The sequence below is a fragment of the Aedes albopictus genome, chromosome 1 (genome assembly GCF_035046485.1).
Source record: "Aedes albopictus strain Foshan chromosome 1, AalbF5, whole genome shotgun sequence".
Lineage (NCBI taxonomy): Eukaryota > Metazoa > Arthropoda > Insecta > Diptera > Culicidae > Aedes > Aedes albopictus.
In genome coordinates, this window is record NC_085136.1 from 148,047,001 (window position 1) to 148,069,201 (window position 22,201).

The 22,201-nt window shown below is 43.2% G+C and overlaps 1 protein-coding gene across 3 annotated transcripts in view; it reads left to right on the plus strand.

Moving 5' to 3' along the window:
• Positions 1–22,201, plus strand: part of LOC109421875 (runt-related transcription factor 2) — a 224,463-nt gene that overhangs the window by 135,117 nt on the left and 67,145 nt on the right. For all 3 annotated transcript variants that reach the window (XM_062845566.1, XM_062845568.1, XM_062845567.1), the window contains exon 3: positions 21,672–21,785. In XM_062845566.1, the coding sequence (XP_062701550.1) occupies positions 21,672–21,785 (114 nt within the window). The remainder of the gene's footprint in view (positions 1–21,671; positions 21,786–22,201) is intronic.

A 22,201-nucleotide genomic window follows, 5' to 3' on the forward strand; every position in this document is an offset into this window, starting at 1 on the left:
CATCTGATTAAACTGATTCAAAAATCTGCTCTCTAATAATTTTATTTACGATTCCATGATGGATGGTGATGGATGGTGATCAAGCAAATTTTAAATTTCATGTATCTCAGGACTCTCATCACTTAGAAAGATGGTGTCTTCGGCAATGTTATTCAGTTAGTCAAGAGCTTACAGTTAATGGTCCACTTGTTTCGAAATTTTGTCACTAAGTGGCACTAGTTACACATTTGCAAAATCATTCAAATGATTGATTTTTTTCGTGAAGTAATCAACAAGCTGTAAATTTTGTTTTCTTTGAACGTGTCCAGGGATGGCATGTCACGCAGAAACTGTGCCCATTTACGCTCATCTTTCACTGATCTTCTCAGTTTCATTTACCTTACAAAAAGAGAAAAAACGCACAATAAAATGTACATAAGGGGCTGCCCATAAACCACGTGGTCTTAAGGTGGGGGGGGGGGGGGGGGGGGGGGGGGGGGTTTCGGCCAATGACCATTTTGTATGGACAAATAAAAATTTTTGTATGGACTAATGACCACGCGGGGGGGGGGGGGGGGGGGTGGTTGAAAAGTCCCAAAAAAATGACCACGTGGTTTATGGACAGCCCCTAATTTCTCTCACGCAGAGTTTTTGTGCGGGTGATTAGAGTGCTGCGTGAGAGCAATGAGAGCCCGCAAGTCAGATTCCCAGTGCGCAATTTCTGCGCGCACGCAGAAAAAACAGAACTCAGTGCACACGCAGTGTGTTTAAAGGGGTATGTGTTGTTTGAGCATTTGGTGAACCAAAAGCATGCCAGTGAGTCCTAAACCCTCTACGGGGTATCAAATCCTGTGATATCAGAGACAAGCAGACGTCTTAAGCTGGTCAAAGACTTACAGTCGATTGATATTTTGGTTCCAAATTCCACCAACAGGCGGTGCTAGTGAGCTAACAAATTTTGTTTTCCATATATATTAGGAAAATTTGCAAAACATTGCAACTAGCGCCGCCTACCTGCAGAAACTCGAACCAAACGATAATTATTCTGAAAGCCCTTTATCTACCAAACAATTTTGCCGAAGACACCATCTTTCTAAAGAATCAGAATGCTGAGATATGTGAAATGTAAAATTTGTACGCTGTCTAGCGCCGCCTAGTGGTAAAATCACGAATCATACGGTCCATATTCTGAAAGTCCTTGACCAGCTGAACAACTTTGCCGAAGAAATCAACTCTCTAAGTAATCAGGATCCTGAGATATATGGGATGGAAATTTTGTCAGTGTTGCATCTGCTTGTCTAAGATATCACAGACAAATAGATGTGACACTAACGAAATTTCAATCTCATATATCTCATGGTCCTGATTACTTAGAGAGTTGGTGTCTTCGGCAAAGTTGTTTGGCTGGTCAAGAACTAACGGATAATAAGACTTAGGGTTCAAAATTCCACCGCTAGGCGGCGCTAGAGAGCAAACAAATTTTAAATTTCGCATATCTCAGCATCCTCATTTTGTAGAAAGATGGTGTCTTCGGCAATATTGTTTGGTAGATCAAGGGCTTTCAGAATAATTACCGTTTAGTTCAAGTTTCTGCAGCTAGGCGGCGCTAGTTGCAATTTTTTGCAGTTTCCTGATATATATGAAAAATAAAATTTGTTAGCTTACTAGCACCGCCTAGCGGTGGAATTTTGAACCTTAAGTCTTATTATCGGTTAGTTCTTGACCAGCCAAACAACTTTGCCGAAGACACCAACTCTCTAAGTAATCAGGACCATGAGATATATGAGATTGAAATTTCGTTAGAGTCACATCTACTTGTCTGTGCACTTGTCGTGCACTGGAAGCACGACTGAGTGCGCTCTTAACACGAATTTTTGTGTGCACATTTTCTGCGCGCACAAAATGTGCAGGCAGAAACTGAAAAAACATGTTTGTTCTAACATTTGTTTGAGCACTCATTTTGAGAGTGCCGCAATTAATGCCAGAGAGCGGCTGGTTTGTGTGCAAATTTGCTACAACTTTGTAGAACATTTTGAAATTGTATAGAGAATAATTAATCAGCAGATTTTTGGATAAGCCACACTCGAGTGACCGTACTCATTTCACAATAACACAAAAAAATGACAGAACTTGGCAGATACATTTTTGTCTTCGTAAATATAACTCTAAACCCATTGTGCACTGAAAAGCTCGCATCCCAAGCCGCATCCAGCAGTGTGCTGTTTACTAGTGGAAAATTCCTAGTAGACAATGGGACGCGAAGCTCGGCAGCGAAGCGAAAGTTATTTTTAGACGCATCCCGGTTCAACTTCTCGGGTTTGAATAGCGGTGTTTATGTGTAGTAGTATGGAACCTGTGGAACCGTGTAGCGCATCCTAATACAACGAATAGATTATGATTTAACACATTTTCTGTACGTTTTTAATACATTAATTGGTAGAAAAGGCATATCTCAATTTTTGGTAGCCTTTCTTGTTTTGCGTGTAGGAATGTGTTTAGTGGGTCGATGAGAGAGTTATCCTGGCTTTTACTTTTGAAGTAGAAGACATCGTTAACCCTACACTAACCTAACCTTTCTGTTAGGGTGTCTGTTGAGCAGATTCTCCCTCTATGGTTTAGAAGGAAAAAAAGAGGTCCTTGGTGAGACCGTTAAGGTGAGGGCTTTCACATCAAAGGCGACTCTGGTGAAAACCCTAGACGAAATCACAGAAGCGGAAAAGCTCGTCACGGAACTGCGGCAACAGTGCGACATGCAGGTTGCCACCGCAGCCGTTCGGCTACGGAAGGAGCCGGCAGGGACACAGGTAGCCTTGGTTCAGCTACCTGTGGCGGACGTAAAAAGTTCGTTAAACTAGGGAGGAGCTCCTTCATCTAGTTGAACCTCCCGCGCCACTTTTACCCATTGATGATCATCATGCGCCGTTTGTTCAACTTTTTGGCGTGGGCGAAAATGTTCCAATCATGCTTGAAGAGAATATTGACAGTACCGACTATGACTTCATCAGGTGTGATTATGATCAATTGAAAATAACTTTCAGGGAAGCAGATTGGAACTTTCTCACGCAGTGCGGAACGATTGATGAGATATCTACCGCATTTTTCGACTGGCTGTTCGAGATTTTCAATGTCCATGTACCGCGCAAACGACGACGGATGCTTCAATCTGTTTGCAACAAACCTTGCTGGACTACTGAGCTGCAATCTACCTACAACGATTACATATCGGGGATTCAACCCAGAGTCAAGCAGGATCCTCGGCTCGTGTCCCTCGCAACGTTAGCTACAGTGAAACCCGGGCTGGTTGTAATACTGAAGCGGCAAACCTCTTCGCTGAATTCTTCGAGAATGTCAATCTCGAATGACAAATCATCTCTCGTACCTCGCCAAGGCTGTTTTTCCTTTTCAGTGCTAGGGCTAACACGGCGTCATGCCTCTGAGCTCACTGACGTCTACGCTTTGAAGACGCTCTACTGTAGTTTAGTACGAAGCATTCTTGAGAGTTCTTGAGTATGCTGCCCCTGTCTGGTCTCCTTATTACGCCGTTCCGAGTCTGAATGCGTGCAGAAAAAAAATCATTCGATTTGTGGAATGACCCGAACAATCTCCCTGCCAGAACGTTTCAAATTGATTAGCTTGGAACTTCTTTCAGATAGGCGTGTAGAATCGCAACGTCTACATATGTTGGACATTCTAACCGGTGCTATTGACTGTCCTGCACTTCTGGAACAAATTTCTTTTTAAGTTCCTCTACGATAACTCCGATTGACAAAACTATATCATCAATTCGTCAGCCAAGCATCTGATGCGGACATTGTTCTGTCTATGGGTGACTTTAACCTTCCAAAACTGTGCTGAGAATTAGACGACGACATTAATGGCTACATTCCTTCAAACATCTCATCCGAGAAAGAGCAGTTTCTCATAGAAACCATGTTTGCTACTGGTCTGAGGTAAATCAATAGTTTTGTGAGCAAAAACGGAAATCTTCTCGACCTCGTATTCGTAAGCCTACCGGAGCAAATGGACATTTTTGCTGCTCCTACGTCACTGCTGACTGTTGACGATCATCACACACCCGTCGTACTACTGATTGATGTGAGCGGAGACGATTGGATGGCTCCTGTCAGCACATTGGAATGCTTCGATGCTTACGATTTAAACAGGTGTGACTACGACCAGTTGAGACATACGCTCTCCGAGGTTGAGTGGGATCATTGTTTGGAAATCGGAACTACCGATGATGCAGTATTCGCTTTCTATAACAAACTCTGTGCAATTTTTAACGATTGTGTGCCTCGCAAAAGACGTGTGTTCAACTCAACCTCCAACAAACCTTGGTGGACCAGTGAGCTTCGTCATCTTCGAAACGCGTTGAGAAAGGGGCTGTCCATAAACCACGTGGTCATTTTTTTGGGACTTTTCAACCCCCCCCCCCCCCCCGCGTGGTCATTTGTCCATACAAAAAAATTTTTTTGTCCATACAAAATGGTCATTGACCGAACCCCCCCCCCCCCAATGACCACGTGGTTTATGGACAGCCCCAAAAGCACGACGTCGCTTCTTTCTCACCAAATCTGACAACGACCAAACTACTCTCCGCGAGGTCGAGGGAACGTACAAGTCAATTTTGTTAACTACATACGAGTCCTATATAGAAGATGTCCAGAATAATGTAAAACTGAACCCGTCATGCTTCTGGGACTTTGTAAAGAAACAAAAATCAGCTGCTCGCATTCCTTGCAACGTGAGTTACAACAATACCCCAGCTAGTTCCGAGGCGGTCGATTTCTTCTCACTGGTCTTCGAGAGTGTATTCAGTAAAGTGTCTCCAGTAGCTCGTCAAGATCGCTTTGACCATATTCCTACGCACAGCATCAATCTGCCTGTTATACTGTTCTCCTCGAATGAAGTGCTGATCGCAATCAACGACCTGGATACTAAAAAGGATCTGGAACTGACGGCATCCCTCCGGTATTCCTGAAAAACTATTCTAGTGAATTAGCAGCCCCTATCGCAACTATCTTCAACCGTTCGTTACGAGAAGGGATTTTTCCAGCTGCTTGGAAAACAGCGTTTATCATTCCAATCCACAAGTCCGGAAACAAATCGTGTGGAGAATTATCGAGGCGTTTCCATACTATGCTGCAGTAGCAAAATTTGTGAGAAACTCGTACACAATATCATTTACACTATTGTATCACCCATCATCACGGACAGTCAGCACGGTTTTATGAAACATCGTTCGACTACAACAAATTTGGTGTGTTACGTCACAACCCTATCGACAAGAATGGGAACACTCACTTGCAAAGAGTTACACTCACTTGCAGTCTTCTCAGCTCAGAAGCGTGCAATCAAAAAACGATGTATGGACTACTTTTGCCTTATGATTTTGTCTAAAAGTTTGCCGAATAGAGTAGGGGTCGCACACGCATACCAAATTCGTGAGTGAGCTGCGAAAGAAACTCTCCACGAGGTGAATGTAATTTACACTCACCTCATGGAGAGTCGCTTTCACAGCTCTGTCACGACTTTGGGATTCGTGAGCGACCCCTACTCTATTCGACAAAGTTTGAGACAAAACCACAAGGTAAAAGTCGTCCATACATCGTTTCTTGATGGTACGCTTCTGAGCTGAGAAAATAACAAGTGAGTGCAATTCTTTGAAAGATAGTGTTCCCATCCCTGCCTATCGAGCGAAATGGAAAAGAGGAGACAAGTAGACGCGGTGTATATCGATTTCGCAAAAGCCTTTGACACTGTTCCACACAGCCTGATCATCGATAAACTTCAGCACATTGGATTTCCAGAATGGATTACCGAGTGGATTGCTTCATACTTAGCCGATCGTACATCATACGTAGCAGTCAACTCAGCACGCTCTCGCTCTTTCCGTATCACGTCTGGTGTACCCCAGGGGAGTGTGATGGGTCCACTACTATTCAATATCTTCGTGAATGATTTGAGTTTGATTCTCTCTTCACTCAAACTTTCATTCGCGAATGATTTGAAGATCTTTCGAGTCTCTCTCTAAAATAAAAACTCTCATTTTTGGCTAACACCCATGCCGCACAGGGACTGTGTTGGAAACACACATTTTTTTAAATTACTCGTACGCTCACATTTTTGCAAAATATCAATATTTTTCGGTATTTGAAGGTGGTTTATAAACCCAGTGAGGTTGCCATGTCGAAATTATTGCAAAATACATGCTCATGTGAGCGTACGAGCAATTTTAAAAAATGTGTGTTTCCAACACAGCCATTGTGCGGCATGGATGTTTACTAAAAATGTCCAGGCCGAACACATTTTTGAGCGTGGCCATTTTTGCGTGATTGCGCCGTTCTACAAAAGGACATCGACGCCATGCTGTAAATGATAACAACGGCATGCGCGTCAACACCAAAAAATGCAAGGTTATATCCTTCACCCGCAGTAATGCTCCTGAGCCAGGGATGCCAGATTATTTGATCAAAAAATCTGTATCAATACAGATTTTTCTGTATCGCCATATTTGAGGGTATATTAGACACCGAGAGCCCCAGATTTCAATAGAAACAAACAAAAAAAGTACTACTGTTTGACGATCTTTAATTTTTACTTGTATTGATTTTTCTAAAACATGTGTGAAAATGTACAAATTTTCATAAATTCTTTAGAGATTGAGCAGCATTTTACAAAGTTTTCATTAAATGCATTGAAAATAACTTAAAATTTTATGTTTTCTGGAGAAATTTGTATCACATTCTAAAAATCTGTATTTTTCTGTACTCTGTATCTTGTCTATATAGAAGGTCAAAAATCTGTATAATACAGAAAAATCTGTATATCTGGCATCTCTGTCCTGAGCAACACCAGTACTGCATGGGCACAGAACTGCTGCCACGTTGCACCTCCATCTGTGAGGTTACCATAGACTCTAAACTCACGTTCAACGACCACATTGGAAAAACAACAGCTAAAGCCTTATCCGTTCTAGGGTTTATCCGCCGCCATGCATCCGGTTATGTACGCACTTAAAGCGTTATACTGTGCATTGGTGCGCAGCATTTTAGAATATGCAGCTCCAGTATGGTCTCCTTATTATGTTACACACATTGTTTCAATCGAACGTGTACAGAAGAAGTTCGTACGATTTGCATTACGAGGGCTTCCCTGGAACGATCCAACCAACCTTCCTGCTTATTCGGATCAGTGCCAAATGATTGGTTTGCAGCCTTTGTCTACCAGACGCGTAAATCATCAACGCTTGTTCATCTTCGACATCATAATGGGAATCGTAGACTGTCCAGAACTTCTCGTTCGCATACCTTTCAATGTTCCTCCTCGACGCTTCCGGTATTTCACTCTACTAGCAGTTCCGTATCACAGGACAAATTACGGTTACAATAATTCGTTGAACTCTTGTATTAGACATTTTAACGACGTATCTAGTGTATTCGATTTTAACATGCCCAAAACTAGTTTTAAGTATTATATTATGAGATCTGTTTAATTTTAGGATAATCTAGACTAAGTGCAGTCTGTACGACTGAATTGTCGAAGACGGTGATAAATAAATGTAAATGTAAATAAATGTAAATGTAAATTTGTTTATTCCAAAGTTGTGTGAACTCCTGAACAGGTTACAAACTCGATGTGGCTCTCTAGAGGACTGCTGGAATGCATTTAATGCAGCCATCAACGGCGTAAGGCGATTGTAAGGTGGAAGCAGCATTTCGATAAGCATTTGAATAGCGTGAAACATGTCCTCCAGAGATGTCGTAAATATCAGACCTGAACCCCACGCATCACTTGTTCATTGATTTGAAGGCGGAATATGACAGTATCGAGCGCTGAAGTCTATGGAAAATCATGGACGAGAACGGCTTTTCCGAGAACCTTACACAATTGATAAAGGCAACGAGGAACTGTGTGCAAAACTGCCTGAAGATTTCGCAATGTTTTTGAGTAATTGATCTTCTTCATATATCATGATGCATTCAATCTCTGATATATGAGTGTTTTGTCGATTTTGATAATGCTTAAAGTAGATAGCGCAACCCAAACCTGTCGATATTGACGGCATAGTAGATAGATAATAACGTGCCTTTGTCATTGTATCCCCACCCATTCTAACCGAACTGTTGTCATTTGTTAAACCATAGATCGCGTAGAAGAGTCGGTTTGATTTGAGGTTAAATAGAGGTAAACCATAAACATACACGCTTGGAGTACGCTACTTCATCCTCCTACGCGCCATCCGGTGTCAAAATTATGAATAAATAAGGACTGTTCAATTTATAAAACGGACAACTTTACAAGGCTATAAAAAGAAGACGCGTAGTTCAAACTTAACCACCCTTGCTTCGTTGTTCAGTACATCATCTCCCATTATAGTAATCATTTTTAAATCGAATAAAAATAGTTTTATTTTAAAGAAAATCGGCCAGGTGTTAAATGAGGTGAATTTTTCGATTGCTGAAAATTGAAAATGTATATAAAATTACTGTTCACATATAGTATATCATTTTTAATACCAGAAAAGTTTGTGCCATTTTGCAGCAGCATAAGTAATAAACATTTCGGCAAAATTTGAACTGAATTGGAAAGTTAAGTGTTGAGATATTAAATTCTCAAGTGGGATTCGATTTTTTGAATAAAATTCAATTGTTAAGCAAAAAGGGTATGAAAATATTAAATAATCAATGTTTTTATGCATCCAGGCGAAAGTGGGAATAATGTGGTTTTAAATACAGAAAACTGCTTCTTAATAGCATTGCTGGTTTGGTTACTGTGCGCCATTACAGACACAGTAATCAAAACAGTTTCGTTCTTTGAAGGTTCTTCCAAATAACAATGCAACCTATTGCAAATTTTGCATAACAATGATGTTGCAAATAAAAACTTTGCATCCGATTATTATCAAATAAGGTGTACAATATCATAGGACCAACTTTGTTAAAAAAATAATAAAAACAAAACTCGTTAGAGTCGAAAATCTGCATCAATGGAGCAAAAAGTATGATATTTTTTAATATGACCATCTTTATGGATTGAATTTTTGATGAAAAATGCAATTTAAATTAAATTTTTCTTCTGTGTCATTCAGAGAGCAATATTCTACTACTCTGGGCAAACTTTTAGCCAAATCCGTGATGCTATTGCAACACAGGACTTAAATGAACATTTTTTAATAATTTCTATGAAAACAAAGCAACTCACTATATCAAGCTGGAGAATGGCTTGGTGCATAATTACTGACCAACTATTGAGCTTTTCCTTTAGTAGAATAGTATAAGATTCCAATACATTAAAAACTTCATGAAAATATGCATGTTTGGTATGTGGAAAGTTATGTCGAATTTTGAGAAATGGGTTTTTATTGATGTTTTACGAAAACCGCTTCAGTTACACAATAAAGAACATTTTGCTTAATGTTATATTTTTCCTACTTTTGAGAATAGCTATACAAAGTTATGCAAAAAACTGATAATGATTTTATTGAAAAATAAAAAAGATATCGCACAAGCAAGTTGTCCGTTTTATAAATTGAACAGTCCTTATGTGTATGTCCCATCCAGTGCGTGCGAGTGTGCCGAGTATTTCGGATGAACTTCGATGGAAAAAAGTTCCCACCGAACGAACAATTTATGGCGTTGTTGATTTTTTCATGTCCAATTTTCCCGGCAGCAACACATATTTTTGCGGCCATCCGCGTTCTCTAGCATTGGAGTTGCGAGTGTGTGAGGCATGGTCGGGGACGGCGACGCATAAAAACCGGTGCTCCCAAATTAACGAGACAGGTGTGGGATCGTTGTTTACTAATAAATAGAGGTTTCGTGCGTGTTGGTAGCTTGATTTTGCCTGCCGACGTAGCGGAGGGGAGGCGGAAATTCCGGGGGTGATTTAGGTGGGTGTCGAACAGGACGTGTTTAGTAGGTACGAGCACGGCAACCTGCAACTAAATAGGCGAAAGAAACATACTTTGACACGGCGTGTCAAAATGTTCAGTGAATTTACTAACCTCAGTTGGGTTTCGCGGGATATAACCAAATCGTTGAGGTTGATCCTGTGGTGCGGCTTCTACCACATGGACCGGAAATATAAAATACTGATTTGTGGGAAGTACCTTTTATTGAAGAGGTGTATGAGCTGCTGTGTTCTTAGTTTTATCAATTACACCAGTTTTACAGCATTTTTGAACTCGGTAAGTTGATGATCGTTTTTGGTGTAGAATCATGCCCTGAATTCGAAAACGTGAAGGAAAAAAAATACTGTAGAGCGGAAATTTTTTCGACTTTCCATACAAGGTTGATGATTTGAAATCGATTTTTGTTCTATTTTCAAGCAATGTCGCTCACTTGAAACATCCCAGTCTCCGTAACCAATGCTCCGATAGAGCTAATTTTTTTACTGTAACTCGCCTACATATGATATGTCAAATAAACGTTGAGAAAGAATTTTTAAATTGTTTTTTTTTTTTCATTGAAAACAATACATTTCTTCGTATATTTTTGGAAATTTTGCTCAAATTTAAGGAGTTCGTCCCCAAAACTCGCCAATATCTTGAATTTCATCAATCTGACGCAAAACCTGTATTCAGATGATCGAATGGTATGATATTCAGCTTTTAATTTATGGAAAAAGATTTAAAATTGGTTGAACAAAACGAAAGATATTTGAATTTTAGTAAATTCCATATTTTAAAAAGTTGTAAAACTCGATATTGAGCTAAAACTCAAAAACTGTTCTACTTTAAATCTTTTGAAGCACGGTTTCGAAATCAGCGCTAAATTATGCTTCAAAAATTTTGGTCGTTGACAGAAGTTCACGACTTTCGTTTTATTTTGTAAACTAGTGTTATTTATTGGTGCTAATATTACGAAACAACTTTTTCAGTAAACTTTCAAAATAAATAGAGAAGTGAAAAATATATTGTTAGTTACTTTACAAACCGGCAAGATGGAAATGGTAGTGCCACATACAGTGCCATCGATCTGATGAAGATAGTAGGTGCTGCTCATCCACCAGCGTACTGGAGAAGCTCGTTATGTACTACAATGGTAAGACAAGACATTTGTTATAGAAAAGAAGAATAAAATATTAAAGGAATGCTAACTGTTAGTGCTGCAACCCTTTGTTTTTGAGTAGGATGAAAATATGAGCGTTCGAAGAGTAGTAGGGACGGCCTTATACTTAGTTCAAGTTAATGATTAGGTCTGCATTGCTTCTCTATGCACACAACTGTGAATGGATAATTCCCGCCAACAAAATCCAATCAACATTCCTCAATCGAATTCAAGTCAATTAACACCGGCGACGTGTCACGTCGGGATTATCACGGCCGACGTACTCAAATACCAATTAGCCATCACGCGAGCCGCAGCCTATGGCAGCATTCCAAACAACTATCGCCTCCGCAGACGTTGACCAGAGTAGCTGCTCTCGACCAAACACCGCACGCACGTCCAACGGAGATGTCAATAATAATAATTGCTTCCCGGGACGACGTCGACGGTCGCAAACCGAAAACGACGTCATTCCGCTCATTGCTGCTGGTCCGATGGTCACGGGCGGGCAACACAAGCCACGGCCAGATGCAGATTGCACGGGGTAAACATTTGTCCAAATCTTTGCAATTACCTCCTCGGGAGAGCGCTGCGTTCGCGCCTCGCCACGGCTGTTTGTAATTGAGCTACGAAAATATCAATTTCAATCTTGTTCTGGCCACAATCCCGACCAAGCCGCAACCGTATGAATAACGCCTGCGTTGAATCTCCAGGACGATGCGATGTGATGGTCGGTCAGTAGTTGGAACTATGGTAGACTCTGCTGCTGGCTGACGACAACGACGCGACGATGGTCCGCACTAAATTAAGCAGGATATAATTTAAATCTCTCGCGTACCACACACACACATATACGGACGCACTTCCAATCCTTTTCTATGGAAAACTAACGAGCTTTCGCAGGGGCTCCCAACTACTTCTAATCCATAGTTCGTCGTTACTGCTGGAATGCATACAGCCTCGTCGATTTGTGACTTACAATAAACAACGTATTTGGTAACTACTCTTTTATACCGTTTCAGTTCGCAGCTTAAGGAAAGTTTTACACTCGGTCACCTCACTTTTCTTGGTATGATCCACCTAGTCTTTTACCATCCGCATCTCTAGCGGATTCAGCAGGGGAACATGGATTACAGTCCCAGGGCCTGACGAACCCCCCCCCCCTCCGTTTGCAAGTCGGTCGCGTAGTCGCCGGCTAAGAATAGGACTATACTAACCCCAACTCGAGGTGTCGAGCGACCCGTGCCAAGGAATGAGTGATCGAGGGGGTGAAAAAGATGCTCGATCGTTAACGGAGTCTGTGGGGTACCTGGGCACCCCTACAGTATTTCGTCCCTTACCGCGTAATGCAGTGCTCTGGCGTGGTGGACGTTCTTGACAGAGTTATACAGCTAGCGCGAATAGAAACACGTCTTATCTCGAAGGATTAACAACTGGGAATGAAAATTTTATTGATTCAATATAATAAGGTTACTATGAACACCTACTACGCCTATATTGCTATGATGGCACGTTATTGACCACGTTGCTTCTCACACTCTTCCTCAACATTGGCCAATCGTATTCCAATTGCTTCTCTAAGTTGCTTTAGTTTGACTGCTCCCAAAGGCTTGGTTAATAGATCTGCTTCCATCTTGTCCGTCCGGCAATATTGGATGGTAACAACTCCATTCTTCACAAGGTCCTTCACACAGCAGTACTTCGTGTCTATATGTTTGGATTTCCGTGTAGTTCTATCTGCAACAGTGACAGCTATGCAACTCTGGTTATCTTCGTTAACGCGTACAGGTAGCTTCAACGGTTCATTCAGGACATCCTTCAGCTTGCGCATCCATTGAAGTTCTTGAAGACATTCAGCTAGTGCGATGTTTTCTGCCTCTGTACTTGATAACGATACACCAGTTTGCTTGCTGCATCTCCAGTTGACCAGACCAGCACAAAACTTGAAAATGTAACCGGTATTCGATTTCCGGTCGCCGATTTCGCCAGCCCAGTCTGCATCCACGTAGCATTCCATCTCGTTTGATGCTCGTCCACCCAGATACAAACAGTGGTTCGCAGTGGCTTTGAGATACCGCTGCTGGATTCTTTTGGCTTCGTTCCAGTCGGCAGTCGTAGGGTTTGATCAACAATCAATATGCAACTCACAGTTCGCCCGTGGCTCCAGTTTCGTCATATTTCAGCGACCCCAATCAGAGATGGCATGCTCCTCAGAGTTCTAAATGAGAAGATAAAAAAAATACACAATACACACAGCCTGTCAGATGAGAAAGAGTGCGTGTAAAGAATAATCTTCTGTGTGGTCCGACTGCACGCGCTCGGCATCGTTGCCACGTCGCACACGACGGTGAGCGCAGGAAAGCAAGAGAAAGTACAGTCCAACCAGGGCGCAAAATTTTCGAGCAGGCGAGCTGAAGTTCACCGTGCGGCAATTTTCATTCACTTGCCTGCATATTCATATTCAGCTGCTCGATACTCGTTTGTCAACTGAATGAAAGTAAATGAATATTTGTAAACATCTTACAAAGTGTTAAATTGCTGATAAAATATAGACGTTTCGATAACATTTAACGATGCTTTACACAGATCTTTTCCCATTTGATTGTTGTGGAGTGTTTTTGGAAGGAATCGTAGCCATAAACGTAGGTAATTAGGAAGATGTTTCTCGATCGGCTTCATATTCAGTAACTACGAACTGACTGACTGTGTGAAGAGGGAGAGCGAAAATGAATTTGTTTGGTTTGAATATTCAGTGCAGAATCATTCATATTCGTGCTGTTTTCAGTCAATGACTATGAACATTTTGCACCCTGAGTCCAACACACAGCTCACTCCGCAGCGCTGGCGCTACTCTGTACTGTTGAGAGCATACAACTTACAGCTCAGACAGCGCAGATGTGTAGCACATTCCTAGAAATGAGCGAAGCTCACGCACACGCTAAGGTCAGTTTACCTTTTTTCTAAAAAGTGCACAACCGCAAATATGGGTAAATGATACTTAAATATGGGTAAACAAGACTCAAATATGGGTAATGTGTACCCAAATATGAGTAATTGTAACCCAAATATGGGTCTATATTACCCATAAATGCGAATGTGCACTTTTACAAAATATGCGTTTTATTTACCCATATTTGCGTAAAATTTACGCAAATTTGAGTAAAATTTACTCATATTTTAGAAAAATAGGTAAACTGACCTTAGCGTGCAGAAGAAGTTTGAGCTCTGCGACATCTTACGCAGCTGGTGTGGCAACTTACACATTCGCACTCTCACGCAAAGTTTTACGGCTGCACGATGTGTGTTTGTTGCCGGTTCACATTCGTAGCAAAACAAAGCTGCGCACATTTTATTGAAGATGTGTACGCAGAGCTGTTTATCAGTGTATCTATGCCATCTCTGACCCCAATCCCCCAGTACGTAATTTACGAATGCACCTTAGGAGGCGGCGCTTTTGACGCTTTCAACTGTTAATCATATTTTCCTTTGTTTATACAAAATGTCATACACAACAAGTGTGGAGCCTCGTAGCCGTGTGGTTACGGTCACCAAGCTTCAAAGCTTCAAAGGGTTCGATTCCCGCTCCGGGCGATGAAACTTTTCGTGAGAATAGTTTTTTTTCGTATTCCATGCTTCGTGTAATCGTTCGTAAAATTTCGTTCTGTCTGCTCCGCCGCCGGCTGAAGACGATGTCTGTGTCTTTTAAATAAATTTTATGGATTTACTGAATAAAGTAATGAACAAACATCGGAAGAAATATTGTATATATATATATATATATATATATATATATATATATGAAAATCCGGCACAGGATCAGTCGAGGACTTCCTTGAAGGTTTTGTCGGCATTTTTGTTTATTTTTTATGTCAAGAACTGCTCTAAGTGGCAAATGTTGGCATACGCGAAGATTAAGGTTTCACGGTGCCGCTGGAACTCAAGCTTGGCAGTTATACGAGAACAGTTTATCACTTCGAGCTAAACCAAGAATCGACGTTGCAATCACCACATCCGGCCTAGTGTTGACGGCGATATACAGCAAACATCCAATCAAGTTCTGGAACTGCTCTGGATTCTGCAGTGCTTCCTCCTTCTTTTGTTGTAGAAAGCCGGTCATCATCGGGATTCTTGATGTCTTGGCATCCGTCATCCGAAAGCGCGAGAGAATTTTTTCAATGTAGGTTGATTGATTCAGTGCATACCTTCCAGCTTCCATCCTGATCTGTATTCCAAGGAAGAAATGAAGATCTCCTAACTCCGTAATCTTGAACTCCCCCTTCAGTGATGCCACCAAAACACGGTACTCGGACTCCGTTTGGACAACCAGGACAATATCATCGACGTAGATCAGGAGATACATTTTGGACTTCTTTGTTTGCTTGACGTATAGGCAAGGATCAGCTGCTGAGCTGCGAAATCCCATCTTCCTGAAAATGCCATCAGTCTTGTGGTTCCAAACTCTCGCTGCTTGTTTCAGTCCATAGAGGCTTTTTCATAGTCTGCACACATCATTGGGATTGTTGTTCTTGAAACCTGGAGGTTGCTTCATTGGATCTCCTCCTGTTGCTCTCCGTATAAGTACGCTGTTTTGATGTCCACATGGCGCACCAGCATTCGGTCCTTGCTTGCAAGTGTTAAAACAGTTCGAAAAGTTGCTTGCTTCACGACCGGAGCAAATACTAGGTCATAATCCGTCCCGAACTTTTGAGAAAATCCTTGGGCCACTAGTCTGGCTTTGTATCTTGCCACTTGACCGGTCTCGTCCTGCTTCCGCTTGTAGACCCATTTGCATCCTATTGCCTTCCGACCGGGAGGTAGTTCGGTGGTTTCCCAGGTCCCGTTCTCACGGTGAGACGCCATCTCTTCGTGCATCGCATTTCTCCATTGTTAGTGTTCTATACCGGATACAGCTTCTTCGAATGATTTCGGTTCCGCTTGATGAACGGCCAGTCTGATAGTTTCCGTGAACCTCTCCGGACGCACTCCAATGTTTGACCGAACTGAACGACGGACTGTCGCTGTTCCGTTAGATTCATCGCAAACTTGATGCTCAACTTCTGGCACATCTTGATGCACAGCCTCTCCAGCTTCAGAATCTTCTTCGGCCTCGTAAAATTGCAAGGAATCACCAAGTTCACCACGGATGACCAACGTCCTCTTGTTCAGCAGGAACCGCATCCGTCAATTGTACAGGAACTTCGTCAACGCCATCGTCCATCAGGGGCCCTTCCGTGGATCCATCCGGAATCTTCTTCACTTGCTCATCAATCTCCAGACATCTGACATCTCGGCTAATGTTAATTTCTCCTGTTTTGGTGTCCAAGAATCTGAATGCCTTGCTTTCCGTCGGGTATCCAACAAATGTAAGCTTGACCGCCTTCGATTCAAACTTCTTCCGCTTCTGTTGGGGCTTCCAAACATACGCGCCACATCCGAACACTTTCAAATGGCTTAAATCCGGTTTCCTGCCGAACCATGCTTCGAACGGTGTAACGTCAGTCGCCTTCGTTGGTAGCCGGTTCTGCAAATATGCCGCCGTATTAACAGCCTCCGCCCAAAACTTCCTTGGTAGTCCAGCGTCCAACAACATGCAAAGTCCCATCTCATTCAGGCTTCTGTTCTTTTTGCCGTTCTGTTCTTTTTGCCGTTCACCGTGGCGCGTAGCTGGCCGTATACTCCGCCTTGATGCCTTCTTCAGCGTAGAATTTCCGGATTCTCTGACTCGTATACTCGCCTCTTCTGTCCGATCGGATGATTTTCGGCTTCTTTCCAAGTTGGGTTTCTGTAAAACGTACATACTCACGAATTCTGTCTTCAACTTCCGATTTCTCCTTAAAAAATACACCATCGTATAGCGGCTGTGATCGTCTATCATGGTCAGGTAATATCTGCATCCGCCTGGAGTTTTCGCCATCGGGCCGCTTACTTCACTATGAACGATGTCCAGGATCTCCTTTGAAGTCTTCACAGCAATCAATGGAAACGCCGGTCGTGACATCTTTCCTTCAATACAACATTCACACGTCATCTGTATTCCGCAATTCTTCACTTGCACCCCGGACACTAAGTGCTTCCGTTCGATCTCACCTAGAACATCTGGATCTCTGTGGCCGAGTCTGCGATGCCACAAGTGCTGGCAATCCTTGTTATGTTGACGATTGTTCACCATCAAGGAACGAGAGTCCTCCACTGTGTTCAGCCGGTACAGTCCACTAACTCGATCTGCCGTTGCGATTTCAATCCCATTGAAAAACATACTGCATCTGTGGTCATCAAATATTGTACGGACACCTTTCTTTGCAAGCTTCGTCACTGATATCAGGTTTCCTTCCAGCTTGGGGGCATAGATTACTTCCGTTAACGTGATCTTGACTTCTTCACCGTTGTTGTCGACACATCGAATCACGCAGTCCCCAACACCGCCGGTACGAATCGCTTTTCCATCTGCAGCAGAAATAACCGGTCGCACAGTACTGTCCAAACGCAGGAATGATCGTTGATCGTTGGCGATGTGGGATGTCGCGCCGGATTCCACAATCCTGGAATTAGATACATTACCGTGGCCTCATACCATGAACGTAAACGCCTTTTTTTCTTCATTTTCACGTACAGCCTTCGCTCTTTCCTTGTTTTGCTTCTTCTTGAACCTTTCGTTGGTATTTTGCTCCGCCAAATATGCACGACAATCCTTCTTCCGGTGACCTTGCATTCCACAGAAGTAGCAGGTTATTGATTTCTGCTGCTTGCCTCTGCCTCCGATCTTCAAAACCTGTTCATTCAATTCTCCTTTCTGTTTGGACTGCTTCTCTGCTTCGTCAATGAGCTTCACCTTCACCATTTCAAGCGTGAGTTCTTCTTCATTGCGAGCTTCTAAGGCCGTCGTCAAAGGGTTGAACGAGTCTGGTAGTCCACGAAGAATTAGGGCAACCTTTATACATTCTTGCATCTGAATCCGGAGTTCTCCAGCCTTACGTAGTTGCCGAGTACCCGTCGGCAACGGTAACTGGGTCGCGGATGGGTCCAGAAAAATGGCGGCCTTATGAACGACGGGTAAATACCCCGTCCAGGGGTTGGTCAGGAAGTAACATTCCACTTGATTCAGCTTCTGGGGATTCTCCCGAATGTCCGATTTGTGTTGGTTTAGAGGAAACGGCGGAAAACGTTTCGTTTGTTTTCTCTGGGTTTCGCACAATGCGTGACCGCTTGCTTGCTACATCCGGGGAGGACACAACTCCGGACATTCTTGTCCAGAGGATGCTTAGGGATGAGTTTGGCTGGCGCGTCTACTTGGAGAATGGCTAGTTCGGATGCGATACAGGATGTGGTCAAAGGGTTCGAAGTTTGCTTCGTAGGTCATACCGGTGCCCTGCGGTCGAAATCGACCCTTACTGCGATTAAGTGGCCGTGGAGAGGAAGTCCTGGTAGCGTTGCTGTCGTGGCGTCGGTCTACGCAAGTATTAGTTCTTGATATTTGCTGTGCAGGTGGATGCAGGCGTGGTTTTAATCCTGCCTGCTTTTCCGAGGACAATGGGAGTGATGAGAGCCACTCGGGAAACTGGCTAAGCCCCAGCATGCTAATGTGATGACTCTCCAAAGCGAGTAATCGATGATCGTTGCTACATGCTACGCAGCTGACCTTGAGAGTGCGATGTGCACTAGCCCCTCTCTGAAGCAATGCCGCCTTGGTGGTATCGGAGAGACGAAGGGTGTGGCGACCATGAGAATATGTTTAGTGCACCCTTAAATGAAACAACACAGCGCGCGAGTAACTTTCACGCAGTAAGCAAAAAGACAAAGGATTTTTCACTCATATCTGTGTACGACTGGATCAACACAAAAAATGTGCTTATCCGGTGTTACACAAATCTGCGTGAAAATTCTTTTGTCTTTTCGGTCGCTGCGTGCAAGTTACTCGTTGCTCTGTGTACATCGAGTTCTGCGTGTGGGTTAAGGAGAGAGTAGTCCTGGCTTTTACTTTTGTTGTAGAGGACAGCCTTTATCCCACACTACTCGGACCTTCCCGTTCGGGTGTCTGTTGAGCAGATCCCCCCCCCCCCCTCCATGGTTTAAAAGGAAAAAAAGACCAAGAAGAGGAATCCAGAACGACGTGACGACAGCGCCTACCAACTGACGCACGAAAACGGCCTACGTATCATCGATTTCACCGCCTCTAAGAACATTCGCATCCGTAGCACCTTTTCACAACACAGCCACCCCTATCGTTACAGTTGAAAATCATCACAGCAGACGGAATTTCAAATCGACCGCACGATGAACAATGGCACCTTTCAGACATTGTCGACATCTGGACCCAATGTGACTCTAACATTGACTCTGACCACTACCTGGTGATGGTCAAACTACATTAAAAACTCTCCGTAATTAACAAGGTACGGCTAGAGGTAATTAACAAGGTACGAACTAGAGCGACTGACACGTACGGATGCCGCCTCAACATATACGCAAAATCTCGAGAAAGCTTTGTCGGACGAGGTCGAGCTCTATTTGGCCCAACTCTAGGACTGCCAGAGCACAGTTAAAACATATTCACCTGAAGCAGTCGGTACGCCTCAACGGAAGCTCCATGAAACGTCTTGAAAAACTTCTGTTACGTTTCTGGGACCCCCAAGACCCCGTAAACTTCTTTTAAACTGTTCACACGTTTTTTGAAAATCCCCCTTGAAATACCTTGAAGCACCGTAGAACCCCGGTCAAACTTTCTGGAACATCTCAACCCTCGGGATCCTCCATGAAAATCCAGGGAGCCCCAAAGGTCCCTGGAACCCACTGAAATGCATTGGAACATCTTAAAACTCCTCTAAACCCACGAACTTCTTCTGATCCCTCTTTAGAACCTCTCAGAACCCCGGAACACTTCTGAGACTCCCTGGATTCCGCTGAAATACCTTCAAACGCCTTAAAACAGATTTTTACTCTCTGAATCCTCCTTAAATTCCCCTGAAACTCCCTAAAGTGTCTTGCCTTGAACCCCCTCTAGAACTTCCCTGATATCTCCGAGAACTTTTTCCAAATATACATGTTCGCTGGTTACCTTTCTAAGGATCGGTACGCCGATCAGTGTGGGTTTTCCAGAATTGTATTGGTGGAATAGGGATGCCAGTTCCTTTGGGTTTTCACGTTGCCACCGCCGATTGCCACGCCGACACACTGATTATCCATTATAACTGCAGCCCAGCTGAAGACGGTGGAATAAATAAATAAAACTAGCATTTTTTAACGTTCTTGATAAATTGTTAAAAAAAATCTCGATCAAACACGTTAAAAAACCAGTAGTTGAGAACATCTCCTGCATCGCATTAGTCATTGAACCCACCGCGCGTAGCAATGCTTTCGGGCCAACATCCAGTCCAGTGGGCCCTCGCGATGATACAGTCGAGTCGTAGCTTTATAAATACTCTTCCCAAAAAGAACGGCCATGCGAACGGTGGCCTGCTTTCGGGATGACCGTCCGTCGGTTGACAGTTTTGCGCCCCACAATCTGTCGCTTGATGCGGAACAACTTTTCCGCTGCGTGATGGCGTCGTCGGCGTGATGGCGGTGCACTGGCGGCCGCCATAGTGGCCACACACCATATGAAATATCCTTTTTCGCGCTGTGTGTGAAGTCTATATTCGCAATTCAGAAAACCAACCACCAGACCAAGCGATTGAGGTTTGTCAAGTGTGCTCGTCTGGAGGCTGCTGCTGCTGCCGCCGCTGGATCCGAGTCGTATGGTTTGGTGGGCTACGCAGTCATCGAGATGAAGAGGCTGATGTTCTGCGAATGACACGCGAACTGCGTGCTGCGTTTTGTGGGACAGCCATCGGTAGGATCTTCTACGTCGCTTTTTAATGCATGGTTCCACTACTCTAGCCAGACACACGACGACGATGATGTCGCTGCCGCCGGTTCGTTACACGACAAACATTCGCTAAAGCAATCTGATTTCGAATCTCTACCGGCGGCGGCGAAAGGATGCATTTCGCGATGCAGTCGGTCGGTGGGTCTATTTATGGCTTGAAATAACATGGTTGTCACGCAACTTGACATACGAAGGCCACACTATGGCAGGCTGTCACGTCCTCGGTGAGGCGGGAAGGCTTTTTACAATTTCGGTCAGATGACTTACCAACTGAGGATGCACTCATTCAACCCTCTCCCTTAATGGAGTCCTGTTCGATGATGCAAAAGAAGCGCATCGAGGATGAACAAAGCGGTAACAAGGAAACCATTAAGCTTGCATAGATTTAGTGCTACAAAGTGGTGGTTTTGCCCGATAACCACGTTTGTCTGCGGGAAATGTTACTTAGTTTAGTTGACATGATGATGGGGAAAATAAATGATTGAAAATTTTACGATAAGGCTATGCAATCATGATTGGGAAAATAAGGTTGTTGATTTCCTTAAAAGTTTCATAAAACAACTGTGTTCACAAATGCGGCAAAACGCGCATTTTCATTACATTATCCATAGGGCATTGAAAACAGTAGACAAGGTGGCAAATCACTGTTTTCAATAGTCCTTGGCTGTGAGCATAAAAAGTTTTATGAAACTATTCCTATCTGCGGGAGTGAAGACGAGCACTTGTAATCCAGCATTTGAAACGTTGAATAACCCTTGCACATAACGAATCAATTTCAGGCAAAAGTTTTACCCTCACCATAACGATATCAACGAGTCCTCCCCAAGTTGCCACCTACAACAAAGCCATCAAGGTGACCGTCGACGGACCACGAGAGCCCCGGTCGAAAACAAGTAAGTCAAAAACCCCAAATATTACACACTCTCAAATCAATTAGACATCCCAAACACACACACGTCCCGTCCATTCCAGACTACCTGTTTCCAAGACCTTCCGTGCTGCTGCTGCCGAATAAATTATAACACTTCAACGTAATCAAACCTCACTCAACTCAGACACCCCGAACTGCTTATGCATATAATTAGGAAATCCTGGTCCGTGGCCCCAAAGGGGACTGTACTCGCACACGGACAAAAAGCTGTTGATTATTTAATTTAATTTCATATCCGGTTTGACGGCCTTGCTACTGTGTGTCCTGTTTCACTTCTGAACTCTTTTGCTTTTCCGTTGAAACGATGACTGTTGGATTTTGAAACTGAAGATTTCCCATGGGATTGTACCTTTTTTGAATGATTTCTATCGCCAATGA